The following is a 16455-nucleotide window of genomic DNA, read 5'->3' on the forward strand; positions in this document are numbered from 1 at the left end:
CCTTACTGTCACAGAAAAAGTCTTGGTCCCGAAGCAGCTCCCAACGTAGGAGGAAACACCTTAACCTTGTAAGTGTTGTGAGCCTCAGTGCAGGGGACAGTGGGGAGGGAAATGGGGCCCAAGCAGAGAAAATTGCACTCCCATTTCCTAAGGCAGGAAAGCATTTGTAGCCTTGCTCAGAGGAGCTGAGGACTGGCACTCACCCTGGGACAGGCATTGGCAGGATAAAAAATCAGTTCATTATTTTTGGTCTTTATTCTAAGGTTATTAAGAAGGAGCGGGGTGTGAGACTTCCCTGGTGGTCCAGTGGCTAAGACTTGCACTCCCAATGCAGGGGGCCTGGGTTCAATCCCTGGTCAGGGAACTAGATCCCACATGCCGAAACTAAGAGTTCAAATGCCAAACTAAAGATCCTGTACGCTACAACTAAGACCAGGCATAGCCAAATAAATAAATATTTTTTTAGAAAGGGAGGGGGGTGGTGGACATCAGGATTGTATTTAAGAATTCCCTCTGACTGCTGAATGATGGATGAGAAGGATGAATGGATGAGAGGGAGCAGGCGTGGAGGCAGGGAGTCTAGGAGGCTGTTGTAACTTCCAGAAGACAGACGGCAGGACTTCAGACTAGGATCCTGGCAGTAGAGATAGAAAGTAGATTAAGAGCTATTTAAGAAATAATGTTGACGTGTTGTGTTGGGGGGACGGGATGTGGGATTGAGGGCAGTGAGGGGTCAGGCCTGGTTGGTGGCTCGGGAAGCAGACTGGGTAAGGCTGTCCTGAGTGGAATGGGCAGCACTGAAAGTGGGTCCCGTCGTGCAGGGGAAAGATCAAGGCTCCATATGGATACCTCGGATTTGACCCCTGGGCCCACCGTTTGGAAATGTGAGCAGAGGGGACACACTCTAGGGGGCAGGTCAGGACCAAAGGCATGACATTAGTAGCCTGAAGGGGATCATTCAACCCCTGAGCTGGGAGAGATGACCCCCTGTGAACAGGAGGAGAACAGGAGGGGACGGGCCTTGGACTTCTTGGCAAGGGTAAGGCTGACCTCAGGTGGAAGCCATCTGAGGGGTTGAAGGCACTTGGATTGTGAGGCTGACACTTAGGAGAAAGTTCTGGGCTGGGGCTGTGGGAGGTGGCATTTAGAGGACAGCAGGAAGCACAGCAGCAGAGGAGATAGCCTAGAAATTTTGAAGTTCTGTGTCTACAGCATTCCTTCTGATAACAGATTTTATTAGTCACTCGGTTCCTAGAGGTAGAGATAGCCTGGAACATCATGATTTCCAAAGAAGAAGAAGGCAGGGTGCAGTGCAGGGACAAGATTTCATTCAGAGGATGTGAGTGTAGAAAGGCCTGAACATGAATTACCTTCTCATGACCCTCTTGCCCACCCAAGGCTGTGCTACACAGTGGGTTCTCAGCAACCATGAGAGAGGGACAGTCATGGCCAGTGTATTGTCTTCTCTTGGGACTGGGCCAAGCCTTCCCGTCAGCAAGATGGGGGCCTGGCTTACCTGTGAGAAGATCATGACCAGGGTCTTCTTGCTGCCACACCTGCTGCCCCTCTTCCTTCAAGTCTCCCATGTGAGAGTGACACTGTAGAAGGACCTTCACTCCAGAGGACAAGATAGCACTGTGGATATATCTCTGAACCCACAATGTTACCCAGGGTCAGACCAAAGTTCTCTTGTTGGAGAAAGTACACAACCCAGCAAGTTTGTCTAGCAACTCTTCAGCCTCATGTTAGAAATTCATGCTCTAAGGCCTTCTGAGTCACTCAGCCAAGAAGGGATTGTGTTGTCCAGAGGACCAAAGAGCAGGACCAGCAGCCAAGAACTGTACTGACCTCTCCTCAGCTTCATTCTTATTGCTGCAGTAATATTTTTCTGCTTGTATTTGCCAGAGGAAAGGCCCTCTACTGGTCAGGAAGATGAAGCCACTCTGGGTTTCTTGTGTGAAAACCTCCTCAATTGGAGGTGACAAGACCAAGGGGCAAATGCTTCCCCTCGGTTGGTCCCCACTGCATGTCCTCTTACCTAAGGTGGAACCACTTTGACAGCTATTAAAAAGATAAGCAACTGCTTCTCATTTAAGCTTCACTTAGCTGTGACTAATCTAGAAGAAAACCCAGCCTCTTTTCAATCTCCTGCAACATTTCCAGAACAAGCTTCTCACTGGCTAAGCTCCCCTGTCATCCATCAGAGGCTATCACAGCCCTCCAGGGAGTGTACTGTCACCAAGATATTTTGTGGCACCACAAGCTTCAGAACCAAGTTTCTGAAAACACCACACTCTTCCTCTCCCCCAAACCCGCACCCCCCTCAACCTGGCCTGGGGCTTCAGATGCTAAGTAACAACAATCATGTTAAGAGATCTTTATTATTCAAAAAATAAATAAGATAATCACAAGTTCATTCTGGAAACAATGAGGACTACAGGTAGATACAATAGGTTTCCTTTAAATACAGTCATTTCTCAGGGAGGAGTGTGCAGCCTCAGAGCTGACGTCTCTTCCCCCCCACCCCCCACCCCATCAACAGTAGTGGAGACAAGAACAGGGTTGAAATAAGATACTTGATGAGCAACAGCCTGACTCAGTGTGTGTATGTGTGTGTGTGTGTAGGAGAGAAAGAGAGGATGAGAATGAGTGTCAGGGTGGCTGGTGGGGGCAGGGTTTTGGTTCTCTACTGCCTTGTACTTCCTAAAGTCTGCCCCACCTCCACCAGGGCCCCGGGGACCCAGAATCCACCATGATTGAATGTGAGCTGAAGCTCCCCATTTCCCTTTGGCATCTTCACTGAGAAATCAAATATATCCTCCACTGAAAGACACTGCATGCAAAGAAACAAAACTAAACTTGGCTGATTTTCTGCTGTTTACTCAGAATTCGAGCTGTGCATAATGGTGTCTTTTCACAGGACTCTGAATGTCTGTGTCAGTGGAGTTGCTGCTTCAGAATATAAGCTCTTATGGATCAGGGCCTGTTGAGGTTTCCCCTGCCCAGTAATTTACTCATTGCAGCCCTACATGCCTTGGGATGTATAATAAATAGTTCTCCGTCAGGAGGATACTAGGGTTATAAATAGGCAGTTCAACGGGGGAGTGGTCTTAACTGCTTTCTTGGATTGTGAAGACCACCAGCATCAGCCCAGCCGCAGCCTGCCGGCTTACACCGTTCAGAGTTTGAGTAAGCCAAATGATGTGAAGCCGGTCCCGTGGCTCACTTGACTTGGATCAGTCACGTTGACAAACACCGAAGCACCCGGTTGCAATTCAAAGACTCCTCCCAAGTGAATGGATTGCTGCCCGCATGGTTTGGAAGAACTGTGGGTGTTTGCAGCTCTCAGTAAGATTCTCTCCGATCCACTTGGGGACTTCAGGCAGAGGCTGGCTATAAATGGAGCTTGACTCAAAGTTTCCCGATTGGAACAGAAGGTGACTTGGGTGTAGATGTAATAGAGTCCTTGTCTTTTCACGGCCAGCTGTTTCCCATTTTCGAGGGTTACCAGGTTGGTGCTTAGGGTGTAGTATCCTTTGGGGGCCCACTGGAGAACTGTAATGGAAAAGGGGGAAAGCCGTGGTGAGGTTGTGCATACGTGATTCAGATTCTCACAGACAATAGAGTTCCATACTGGATACTGACTTCGTACAGGAAGGCAAGTTTGCGGCGTCAGGGAGTCTAAAGGACCCCTCCAGCCCTCAGAGACTATGGAGGAGCCACGGCTGACCAATCAGCCTGGGTTGCACTGTTGGATGGAGCTGGGTTCCAATCCAGATCTTATTCAAGCTTGGGCAAGTCAATCTCCCTGAGACTCGCTGTGCAGACTAACTCAAGTAACAGCACAGGGAGTTTCCTTCTCCCCTTAAAAGCTCTTAAAGCCAATTGACCCTTGAACTTCAGACAGTGCGAATGATTTAAAAAATCCCATGTCATAAATCATGCGTGCCAAAATGCTCAAAGCCTTGCTGATATCAACTTTCATATCTTGCTCTCCTTGAATTTTCTAAAGTCAAAGACTTGTTGATCTCTCTCACTCAGCCGCAGCATAGAGCAAAGACAAGACCCCCATTTCTTCCTACCTGATCGGGCTCTTGTAAACCCAATCTGCCTCCCACAGCAACAACTAAAATTAGGCAAGGAAGTATGAAAATAAACCTGTCATTTCACTGTGTGTTTTGATCTCCCATTGTAGTGGGCGCCACCAACTTGAAAGTGCCTGTATTCTTGTGGCTAAGCCAGAGTACCCACCAACAATGTGCCATTTTCTCGGCTGAGATGTTGAGTGGGTTCAAAGTAGTGTGTGCAGCCGATTTCAAATCTCAGCTCCCACAGAGAGCGAGGCTGCGGGGGGTGGGGGTGGGGAGAACTGAAAGTACTGATGCATTTGCTTCCTTGAGCTGTTTCTTTTTCACTCCTGCTTGGTGGTCTTAGGCCTATCAGTGTACAAGACGCCACCTGTTGAGATTCACCCTTTCATAATCAGGAAAGGCATTCTGAAATACCTCACATTGCTTGGGCCTCCAGACCACTCTAGAAAGTCTTCAATATGATGTGTTCACTCTTAGACTATCTAATTGAGGAAACATGGGCAGTTTCTCTATCTTTCCATCCACAAGGTTTATTGTTATCAAGTCCTTACCTAATTTTCGTCCTTGCTGTAAGAGGTAGGTCAGGATTAGAGCAGCATGACCAAGTAGGTCTGAGAAGTTTGTGGCTGGGGTGGGGTAAGAAATGTGACTCTCTTCTCATCTGATCCTCTGCAAACCTACCGGGTTGCAGACTGTCAACTACACTAGGGTCAAGAGCCATCATGGACCTTCTGGCAGAATGTGGGAGCACCGTGACATCTATCCAAGGCAAGCTATTCTTCTAAGAGGTGTCTCTGTGGCTGGCATCCATCCAATCTGGATGAGAGGGTATCATGTGGATGACCACCCTGGACATGTCAATATGGTTGTGATATTCTCCCCTAAGTGTATTTTCTGAGAAAGGGGTACTGGCAGAATTACGAAATATTGTGGGAGTAAGTGTTATTCAAAAAGGGCTTTATGTTACTCTTCTGACAGCTACAGGGAAGTCAGTTAAGGAATGACACTTTAGATTTGTACAATGCTTGACAGAATAACTTTCTTCCATATTAGCTGATTTGATGCTCAGAGTCATCTCGTGAAGTAAGTGAGACAGGAAACTGCTGCGAGGGAAAGGGACTTGCCCAAGGTCACCCAGCAAGTGGCAGTCATGGTTCTTAAACTTCAGTGTTCAAAACCTTTCTATCCAGCGCTCCTACTCCTGTACCATGATCTGGGATAACCACCTATGTGTTACGCCCACTGAGAAGCCCGAGCGCCTCAGAGATGAGGCTGCCTCCTTTCCTCTCTCTCGGTTTCTATCTGTTTCTCTGTGTCTCACACATGTGCATATGCACATGCACACACACACACACACACTGCTTAGAACTCCATTCCAGAGCACTGTGCTGAAGTTTTCAAAGACTGCTTTAATGCTCTTGGCCTGCATTTATGTAGATGGGAGATTTTATGCTAGTGTGTATATTTCCATCCGTTTATCAGATCGGCCACATTCTCCAACACCAGCTAGTATGAGGTACAGATTTGGGAAAAAAGATCTGAGGGCTAGAATCATGGCAGAACGTATATGGAAAGATAAATCATTCAGAGTTGAAAAGATTCCAGTATGCCGTCTATTGTTACTTCATTGGAAAATCTAACGTACCAGCACCTATTGATCTGTGCAGAATGATTTTACCTTTAATTTCCCTAAGGTTGGCCCCAAAGAGGTGGGGGTTAATCATACAGGGATTGGAAGATGGCAGGAAATACCCCTTGAGGCCCATTTACACACAGTGAAGAGGGGTTAGAATGAGGGATGCTCCCAGTCAAGAGGTCACTACCTGCCATCTCTTCTATGTTGTCAGCATAATGGTCCCTCCACCCAGTAATTCATCATTCAGAGTCAACTACAGAGCAGGAACCTAATGAGAACATCGGGATTGCTTTCCACTGCCTTTTGTTTCTCCAAGTCCCATCTGTGCATTTGAGCCCACTTTGAAGACAAAGGCAAGCGCATGAGACGTGTCTGGGGAGCTTTGTAAATTGGGCCCCAAAGGAAGAGAGGAGCCTAATCATTAGGCTGCCTGACTCTAGCCTCCTGGCCTGCCCCTCACTCAGGTGACTGACGCGCAGATGCTTTGGACTTACCAGAGGTTGTTTTACTACTGGCCTCACTGATGACATGTGCCGCTATTTGAGGCTCCTGATCACCTGAAATGAAACCAAAGGCCAACTGTCAGGACAAAGAAACACGAAACTGGCCACCAAACAATTTGGTCTAGTTCTGCAGCTGGGTCATAGAGACTGTACTTAAACAGGTTATGTGAAAGGAAGGGTAAGATGGCCTGAAATCCCTCCCACAGAGGGCAAAGTTTGTTTCCAAAATCTGAACAATTGAATTGATTATTTCCACTGAGCCCAATTCTTCCAAGAGTAGTTCAGTACTTGACTCCGCTTTACAAAGATTGACACAGGCTAAAGAAAAATGATCCTCTTTAAACACATTTTGAATCTTGCTTTTAAGAAAGCTCCCATCCATTGGTCATCTTAGTGAGCCCCAAGGTCATGCCTACACACTTAGCTAGTAAGATGCTTACAGTGTCTGATTTGGTCAAGCACTGGCCACAGTGTATCTACCTCCAACCGTTGCTCATGTAAAAGACTTGCTCCTTAATTAGCTGTGCTGATCTTCTAAGTGCAGACATGATGTGGAAGTTCCTTTTTTTTCCAGTAATGAGCTTGGAGTTGGACACCTTGTAGGTGTCCTATAAATACTGAGTCAAGTTGTGTGACCTAAATGACCAGTTTTGTTAAGTATGTCATTTTCTCAAAGGCTGCTAGGCAGCACCCACATGAACTGGTTCCTCAAGTTTCATGGCAATTAACAGACAATTTGGTACCACTCAACGTATTTTACATTCATTCTGAAAGCAAAGCCTTCATGGAAATCAGGCAACCCCTTGCATTCAGACCAACAGTTAAAGCAAGCTCTTTGCCTCAGAGAACAGTATCTGTATCTCTATATGTATGAATGCATTTCTTTGTATATATTAAATTTGTACAAGCCATACCATCTTTACACTGACTTTGTGATATAGTAGTCTCTCTAACAACACCCATTTACCAACACTCCGTTTCTCCCATACTCAGCTGCTCAGGTCACCCCAGGAATTATTATATTGGTTTTGGGTGCTACATTCTAACAGGAAAAGAGAAGTCAGTGTGTCCAGGAAAGAACAGGAAAAATCCTGGAAAGGGGAAACAGTGGAAGACACTAAGGGGGTTTATCCTGGAGAAGAAAAGGCTCAGGGGCCATGATTGTCATTTTCAACATCTGGACAGCTGCTGTGTAGAAGAGGAATTATATACTTTGCTTAGTATGGCCCCAAAGATCAGAAGTCAATTCAGTGAATAGAGATTACAAGAACAAATTTCAACTCCAGAGAAGAAAAGACTTCTCTTGAGTATATAGTAACCTTCTTTTAATTATTAGAGTCATTCAAAGATGGCCCAGGCTGCTTCATGAGCTAGAAGGTGTCTAGACATGTTTGTTCAAAGGGAAGATGGTTAGTGCTAGTGTAAAGGAGATTCATGACCTGGGGATGGTGAGAGATTTGAGGACCGTCAAGAGGTCCCTTCAACTTTGGGATGTTTGAGATGCTCGGACATCAAGAACAGAGCAAAGAACAAGGCTGTCATACTGAATCACTTCTTGATCCCTGAGGTTCTACTGGCTGTGGTTCCCCATGAAAAACTGTTACCATTGAGTGATGAATGACACCACTACCAAATGCTGACTGTCTGGTCATCTTATCCTCCGTAGATGTCACTAGGCTGTATGGTTGCTGTAAGGTGTTGAAAATAATACAATTTTTTCATACTTGGTATTGTCAGCACTAAAGGAGCACAGCCTTCCCTGTAAATATGTCCACACAAATCCTTTCCAAGTAACAGGCACCAAGGAAGGTGTTGATTTTGCAGCTGTGTTCCTGCTTTATTTCTGGGGCTAAAGGTTCCCTGATTCAACTTGGCGTTGTTCAATACAGTCAGCCTAAAGTTTCCTTTTTGCTTTTAAGTATTCATAGAAATGGTAAAGAGCAACCTACCTTTGTGCATTTCGAAGTTTTTTTCTTTCTTCTTTACTTCTTTGTTTTGCATTATATCCTAAAATAAGAATCATAGCAAAAGGTCATTTTGACAGGAACTCTGGCGGGGATCTTTAGAGGGAGGTTGCATGCATTTGACATCTGTCACTACTCTGTTGTCTGTTTCTGGTGAGGATTATCGTATAGACTCTGATCCTGTCATTAATTCCATCCTACTGTAATTCAGAGCCCAGGGCTTTGACAGATGAGCTGACAGCCCAGAAAGCCCAGGGGTAGACCTGGAAACAGAATTTGGGCTCTGTTACTGTGCCAGGCCAGAGGTTGCCATCCTGACCCCTCCTATGACCCCAACCTCCCCAGCTTTGAGAGATACCGACAAATAATGCTGAATGGGGATCTGATTCTTCCTTGGGAACTGGTAGATAGAATATTACTAAACATAAACATGGTATGTATCTATTAGAATAAAATTAGTCTGAAACCTCTTAGGAAATGGAAGTAGTAAGTTTGACACTGGGAAGAAATCCCAGACCCTGAAAAGACCCTCAGACATTTTTTTATTTGGTTGTCCATTTCAATGGGCTGAAGAGATTCTCTTGTTGTTGGTTGCCTCATGTGGCCTGTTCTTATTTAGAATAATCTATGTAGAAGAAACCTAAGTAATCTCTCAGTGCAGCTGAGATTCCAGGGCAAACACAGTACTTCTTAAGGGGTTGCTTCTCACTAGCAACTGCAGGATGGTTAGAGGCCCTTACGAAAGCTAGCACAGAGTGTCATCTACACAGGTTGGAAGGTAGTAAAGGCTGCTGTTGCCATTTTAAAGATACCGAATAAAAGGCCTGGTGGGCTTAACTGGCAGGCATGAGGTCACCCAAGGAGTCTGAGGCTGAAGCCGAGAGTAGAAACTATGAGATCACACTCTGAAGCAGGGCTTAACCCACACCATCACCCTGTGCTCTGAGCACAAAGGAGAACGGCAATAATATTTTCACATCTTTGGATAATCAAAGGCTTGTGGTCCTTCCCATTACTGTAGTCAATTTTCCACAGCACCCTTCCTTTTTGTTACTCCCTGAAAAGGAATTAAAAGTGTTGTTACTACTGAGGGGCTTAGGTGTCAGGTGTGAGAGTATAAGTCATGGAGCCTAATGGGCAGCCTGCACCTCAAAATGTTTGCACAGGGCTCAGAGCTTCAACTTTCCACTTGAGCTCAAGGGTGGTGGCGTGAAAGTGCGGCGACAGGAAAATGCTTGTAAGATAATAAGCCAACAAAAGAGTATTTCGTGTCTTTTCAAAAGATGGAGTGTGATGATCGAAGTCGAGATACTTTTAGACTAGGTGGTTGCCCTGGTGTCAGGGCTTGGCCAACATGAAAATGTGAAGTCAGCAAAGTTTGTCTTTTACGCGTCCGGCCTTGCCTTTCTGTGAACTTTCCCCCAGCCACACGCCCCAGAGCCTTCCCCCCGCTCTTGCTTCACTCCCCACCTCAACTGACAGACTTTTTAAAGTTGATTTTAGAAAATCTAGAATGAGTTATTTCTCTCTTAGTGGGAACTCGTTTGGCAGGGATGGATAGGTTGATCTTTAACTGGAAAAGGAGATGCTCTGACCTTATCGAAGACATCGTGGGCATTGGCCAGCAGACAATCATGGAACTGATCATTCTAGCAGGCGGTTGGGCGGGGAGGAAGATTTAATGTGAAATTATACTAGTTAAAATGCTGCCTCCATTTACCTAATGTCAACTACGAATCCTATCTTCTGCCCAGAGTGACAGCTCGGTTCTACCTGCCTCAGGAAGTAATTAGTTCTTTGTCACTAGAGGTGTTCCAACAGAGATGGAGGGACTGCTGGGTAGAGACTCTGGGGAGAAGCAGCAGCTCTGGGTTGATAATTGGACCTGATGATTTTGAACATTGCTTCCTGAGATTCAAACTTTGGGCTGCTCTGGAGTAGTCAGATTGTCACCCAGAAAGAAAGCCTATTAACATTAGCTAAGAATATAAATGATCCAATTTGGGATTTTTTTTTTTGGCCTGTTGGGTTAAAAAAAAAGTCCAAAATATTTTGTTTTAGAATGAGAAGTTTCATGGCATGGATATTGGAGTGGGGTCAGTCATTGGAAGAGGAGAGGGAGCTGGAATATTTTGGGTCTGACTGTCGTGGGCATCGGAGGTGCAGATGACATTGACTCGGACTCTACCCCGCAGCAGTGGAGGCAAGAGGCTTCCTCTGTTTCACAGAAGGCACTCTGGTGAACATGCCTGAAAAGGTCTGCCTTTTCAGAATATGAAACTTGTGAGCTGCCACTTTTTTCATGCAAGTATAAGTGGAGAGACAAAACTGACTTTTTCCTTGCTTTTCTCCTGGTAGCTGATTTGGGAAGCTTTGCATATCTGACTGGAAATACAGCCATGAGATATTGGCAATACAACTATAAAACTCTCAGTAAGAGGGAGGGAAGAAACCAACAACCATTCTCAATGCCTTTGGGGGAACTGGAGGCTGATCCCAGAATTATAGAATGTTGAAGCTGGTAGTGCCTGGTGGAACATCTCAGCCCTCTCACTGGATAACTGAGAAAAATAAGGCCCAGAGAGGTGAAGTTATTTGCTCAAGATCACACAGTCAAGCACATTTAATATGCTAAGCATTTATCTCAAAGTGGATTTAATCACATTTAAATTTGCAACACCTTCCAATATTCTGTAATACTGGCCAGAAGCCTCAAGGAACCAGAAAAACTCAAATCATTTCCAAGCTTTGCATGTAAAGAGTTTGGAGTCTTCCTCTAAAACCTGCATTGCTGTGGAGAACCTAAAAGCCAGCCACAGATTTGAGCTGCATTCTGATTCCCATAGGTGACTCAGGGATAGGCTTCCAGAGTCCTCACTACTGGATTAAATGACATACCAGGGACAGTATAGGAGGACAGGAAAAAGCTCAGAAGTAAGATCTCAGGCCCTTCCACTCCTGGGTTAAATTACACATTATCTGTATGTGAGAACTCCTGTTGGTTTCTCTAGATACCCACCCACCTGGCACAGCACTATCCTCAGCCTGGATGTGGCCTCCTACTCACAACCCCCAAGTCCCCTGAGGGCCCAAGGTGTTTAACTCTGTTCTGAGGGGGAAACAGGCACAAAGATTTCTAGATGCTGTTCTGGAGAAAGAGCTCCTAGACCCCTTGTCTACAACGATGAGATTAATATTTTAGGCACATCCTCAGTAAACTGTCTCAAAACTCTTGCTTTAGGCACCCATCATAGGTCACTGATGGAGAAGGAAGTGGCAACCCATTCCAGTATTCTCACCTGGGAAATCCCATGGACAGAGGAGCCTGGTGGGCTACAGTCCATAGGGTCACAGAGTCAGACACAACTTAGCGACTAAACAACAACAACATGAACCACTGCAGTAACTTAATGCTGGGCACCAGTCTGTTGGGCAAGACAACTTTAAACTCTCTCTACCTCGGGTCTTGATTGGCCCTAGAGCAGACTGGCTCCATGAGCAGGTGGTATTCTATGGAGTCTGGTTCGAGTGGCACTGAGACAGTCCATCACCCATTGCCCACACCTCTCCTCATAGTAAAAGGAAAAGATCTTACTTACATGGTACCTGAAATTCCATCATGAGAAAAGCAAAGCATTCCTTCACATGTTAAGAGTCTATCAGTGTTCAGAAGTCCCCACCACCCCCACTGAAGGTAAACCCCTAACTGGTGGCCTGCCAACACTGCAGTGGCCTGTGTTTATCACTTCCCTGGGAAATGGGGACCAGACCCTGGGTCCTCAGTGGGAAGGCACCAAGATTTGGATGGAAAGATAAGAAAATGCAAAAAGCAAGTGTGGTGGACTTCATCATTTCCCCCCGAGCCATCTGCCTGTCTGAGCTCACGTGCGTATGTGAATGTGCCCAGGAGAGTGTGTATTTTCTCCAGAGAGAGCCTTTTCTGTTCTTCTTAAGGGCATTCCTATGAGCGAGCACACTTTAAACTTTCCTTTCCCTTTTAACCATTGAGTTTTGGCTTCTTTTTTGCGTTTTTATACACACACCCATATACACGTGTGTACATATGTATGTCTACCTGTATCTATAGCATATACCCAACACATGTTTAAACTTTTACATGGTTAGGTTTTAGTTGCCCAACCTAGCAGGTTCCCCCCTCCAAAACTTTTCAGTGATCTTTTTCCCAGCGACTGAGGTCCTTACCTTGACCAAGTCTTCAAACCGGCTTCTAATTTCCTCACAGTTCAGTAAGGATAAGGACCCCTCTCCTTTATTGCATCTCTGTATCGTTTTCATGAACACAAAATCTTCATGAAGATTCCTTTCGTCTTCTATCTATTTTTGAAATGACAGGGACATGAGAAATTGTAATTCTGAAGAAGGCAGCTAATGGTCTGCCTCTACAATCACTTCCATGGCCTCAGCAACACAAGGAGGGCTTTGCAAATATAAATGGGGAATGATAACACATTAGTATACTGGACTGGGGCTTCCCAGGTGGCTCAATGATAAAGAATCTGCCTCCCGATGCAGGAGACTCAGGTTCAATCCCTGGGTGGGGAAGATCCCTTGGAAAAGGAAATGACAACCCACTCCAGTATTCTTAATGGAAAAATCCCTATGGACAGAGGAGCCTGGCAGGCTACAGTCCATGGGTCGCAAAGAGTCAGACACGACTTAGCGACTAAGCAATGATGCTGAAGTAGTGATATTTAGTATTAGCAATTTAAAAAATCTACAAAAGCCAGCAAAGAGAATATGATGTTGCCTGAAACACTAGGTAGAAATCATAGCTATTGTAATGAAATTTCATCACAAAGTGTACGTTTTTTCATGTATATTAGCAGCAACATTCTTTAATGGTCATATTTCCCATTGCTTCAATAATGATAGGTCATTATAAACATAATCTATAAAATAGTTTTCTCGTGAGCTAATTTGCCCACTTAGTTTTAACATTTCTGATCCAGTGCTTTATAAAAAGAAGGGGATTTGCAATGCGTGTCACTTACTCAAACTCTAATTACATCTCTCTCTCTTTTTAACTTTGTGTGTGTGTGTGTGTGTTAGTCGCTCAGTCATGTCCGACTCTTTGCGACCCCATGGACTGTAGCCCACCAGGCTCCTCTCTCCATGGAATTCTCCAGGCAAGAATACTGGAGTGGGTTGCCATTCCCTTCTCCAGGGGATCTTCCCCACCCAGGGATTTACCCAGGTCAATATTTCCCCTATTGAGGCTAGGGGAAATATTTGATTGGCAGGGCATTTGATCAGCAGAGCCTACCAGCCCATGAACAAACAACCAGACACAGAATCCCACTCTTTTCTAAGCAGTGAAACCTAAAATTTGTAGTAACCCAGTGAATTGCCTCAATTCTGCCTGCCCCACCTTATTCTGATAGAAAATCTTATGGTCATAATTCAAGGTTGGCGGCTCAATAAAGACCCCTTGCACATCCCTGAGAAAACACAGTCTCTAGATGCTGTGCATCCACAATTCCCACATCCAGACCAGACAAATAATTGATAAAATTTCTCCTTTTCATCCATGATTGATATTTTGTCAACACAGCTAATAATGCTTATCAGTGGAGATGGGTAAACACATGGAAACAGAATAAATCCTAATGGCAACTTTTTCTTAAGAATGCAGAGCAACCTACTAACTTACTCCACTCTTTTGTTCTGTAAGTCCGGCTATTCAAGAATGCACAACATCTCAGAGGGAAACTGAGCAGCTTACAACTAAAATCAGCATTTGAGAATTAGACAGAGACCACCACTTCCACTGTAAGTTGCAAATTGGGGACTTCTTTATGTCTATGTTAACCTGAAGCACTATGAATTTTCAGGTCAAATTGATGCTTTCCTTCTCTAGTTGAAAATTTAGAAGAAAAACAATTGTCTCTATCAGAAAAAAAAATAGTTTACTTTTTAAGCAAAACATTAGCAAATCATTATAGTTAATGTCTCCACAGTGCTTATTTTGTGCCTGGTTCTGGTCTTAGCTTGAATTTAATCTATGAGGTGAGTACCATTATCATCCCTATTTCTCAAATGTGGAAACTGAGGCATAGAAATGTAAAATAACTTGCCCGGGGATCGGAAAACGAGTAGGGGATTGAGTCAAGATTTGAACCCAGCAGTCTGACTCCAAAGTCAAGGGTCTTGACCAGAGAAAAGAATAGAATATCTCACTAACTAGACCACAACCACTATGCCATGAGACCATTTATCTATTTGGGTTCTTAACATTGTCCATCATTTGGGTAGCACTAAGTCCAACCAACCCACACATCAATAAGAACCGTAAATTTAGTTAATGAAGACCCATGGTTCATCTTACCTTGTCCAATCTTCTGTGAAGATACACAGCAAAAAGCGCTGACCCAATCATCTGGGTGATAAGAAAAACTGTAAGTAAATACATAAAAATTTTCATACTGACAGGTGGTCCAGTGGCCACAGAGCGGGGAGAAGGTTGACTGTATGTTTCGATCATGCTGCGTTAGAGTTGAAATGATGTCTTCTGACTGAGAAGGTGGCAGAGGCAGCATGAGAAGACTGTCAAAGTGGCCACCTTACTCAGGATTAGTTAAGAGCGCACAATCGTCGCAGCCCACACTTCCTGGAAAATGTGCTTCGCAGTCTTCTCTCCCAGCAAAAAAGTTACGTAAAGGTTTTTTTTTTTTTTTTAACCTAACCATATCATTCACTTCCAGGCTTTCCCTTTCATTAGTAAAGAAGAAATAAGTTTCTTCTTCCATATATTCATTCTTGCCTTGAAATGTCATAGACTCCTTAACAGACAATGGCAGTATTTTCCTATCACTGTCTAACGTATGGGGTTCACCAGTTTCAAGGAAAGTGACAGATGAATCCACCAGCAATAGGCTTATTTCAATTTCAATCTTACTAATATAAAGCGGGAACCTGGTAGATGGAGAAAGAAAGAAACACCAACAAAAGTTTGGATTGATTTTATGACTGGCTTGCTGCTGGCTCCTTAGATTTCTTTCATCTTTAAACCCAACAAAATCCCTGTGGCATTTCAAGTCAAGTCTACACAGAATAAAGCAAAAAGGAGTGCTAACAATTAGTAAAAAAAAAATAACTGGAAAGATAATTCAAGAAAAATACACTTCTTAATGAGAACCTACTGTATAGCACAGGGAACTTTATTCAGTGCTCTGTGGTGACCTAAATGGAAAGGAAACCCAAAAAACATGATATATATATATATATATATATATATATATAAACACACATACACACATATATACATATATATATATATACACACACACACGTATATATATATATATATATATATATATACGTGTGTGTGTGTGTGTGTCTGTACACTTTGCTGTACAACAGAAACTAGCACAGTATCATAAGGCAACTATACACCAATAAAAAGAAAAAGAAAAGAAAAATACACTTCTCCAAGGCCAAGAGAAGTAGTCTTGTATAATTCAGGCCAAAATTCTGGAATTGAGGTTAAAGTAGGAATATTAGGTTGATTTAGCCAAGTTGCCTGTCTACACTGTTCCAATTCATCAAATAATTGTTGATGCTGATCTGTCTATTTGGACTAGGGAAACTAGGTTGCAGTTAAGAGACCTGAATTCTAGACCTTGGGGTACTAATGAATTGCTGTGAACCTCCAGCAAATCTACTCTCCCTCTACAGATCTCGGTTCCCTCATACCCAAAGGGGCAATTGTACCTCCTTTGCCTGTCCTCTAGGTTGTTGAGAAATCAAGTAAAGATGTGCCTGAAAGATCTTTGAAACAAGCAATAGCAAAACACTCTCACCTTAAGTTTTCTGGTGTTTGTTTAGCCTATGAGGAGTTTTCCAAATGATTGCCAACTCCTTACATACTAGTAAACAGCAAACAAACAATAGCTTCAAAAACACCCAATGTTTTAACAGCGATTTGAATTATTGAAGTGTGTAGAATTACCCATTTCTGAATGGCTTTTGATGGTCTTATCAGATTGCCTTTGAAATAAAAACAGCTGTGGAAATCCCTACCCCACATCCCAACCTTTTCTAGAACCACAATAAGATTGCTTTTGTGATTCCTATAAAATTGTTTTGACAGACAAATAGGAAATGTAACAAACTCCTCTGTTAGGCATGCTATCTGCATAGTTACCACCTGCTCTCTTCCCCTCCCACGCCCCAGCATCCTGTCCTGGGCCCAGATCTCACTACATCTGCCAAGTAGGTGGCTTCAATGCATTTGATAAACT

General features: G+C 44.0%; 1 protein-coding gene across 1 annotated transcript; it reads right to left on the minus strand.

Annotated features, from left to right (window-relative positions):
* Positions 1 to 2362: 2362 nt before the first annotated feature.
* Positions 2363 to 14814, minus strand: CD40LG (CD40 ligand). Its single transcript, XM_020875449.2, has 5 exons — positions 14541 to 14814; positions 12398 to 12529; positions 8180 to 8237; positions 6222 to 6284; positions 2363 to 3555 (listed from the first exon to the last, which is right to left on the minus strand). Exons 1-5 carry the CDS (start codon positions 14694 to 14696, stop codon positions 3179 to 3181), a joined length of 786 nt encoding a protein of 261 aa, XP_020731108.1. The 5' UTR covers positions 14697 to 14814; the 3' UTR covers positions 2363 to 3178.
* Between the last annotated feature and the right edge of the window lie 1641 nt (positions 14815 to 16455).

This window comes from Odocoileus virginianus, unplaced genomic scaffold, assembly GCF_023699985.2.
Source record: "Odocoileus virginianus isolate 20LAN1187 ecotype Illinois unplaced genomic scaffold, Ovbor_1.2 Unplaced_Contig_1, whole genome shotgun sequence".
Lineage (NCBI taxonomy): Eukaryota > Metazoa > Chordata > Mammalia > Artiodactyla > Cervidae > Odocoileus > Odocoileus virginianus.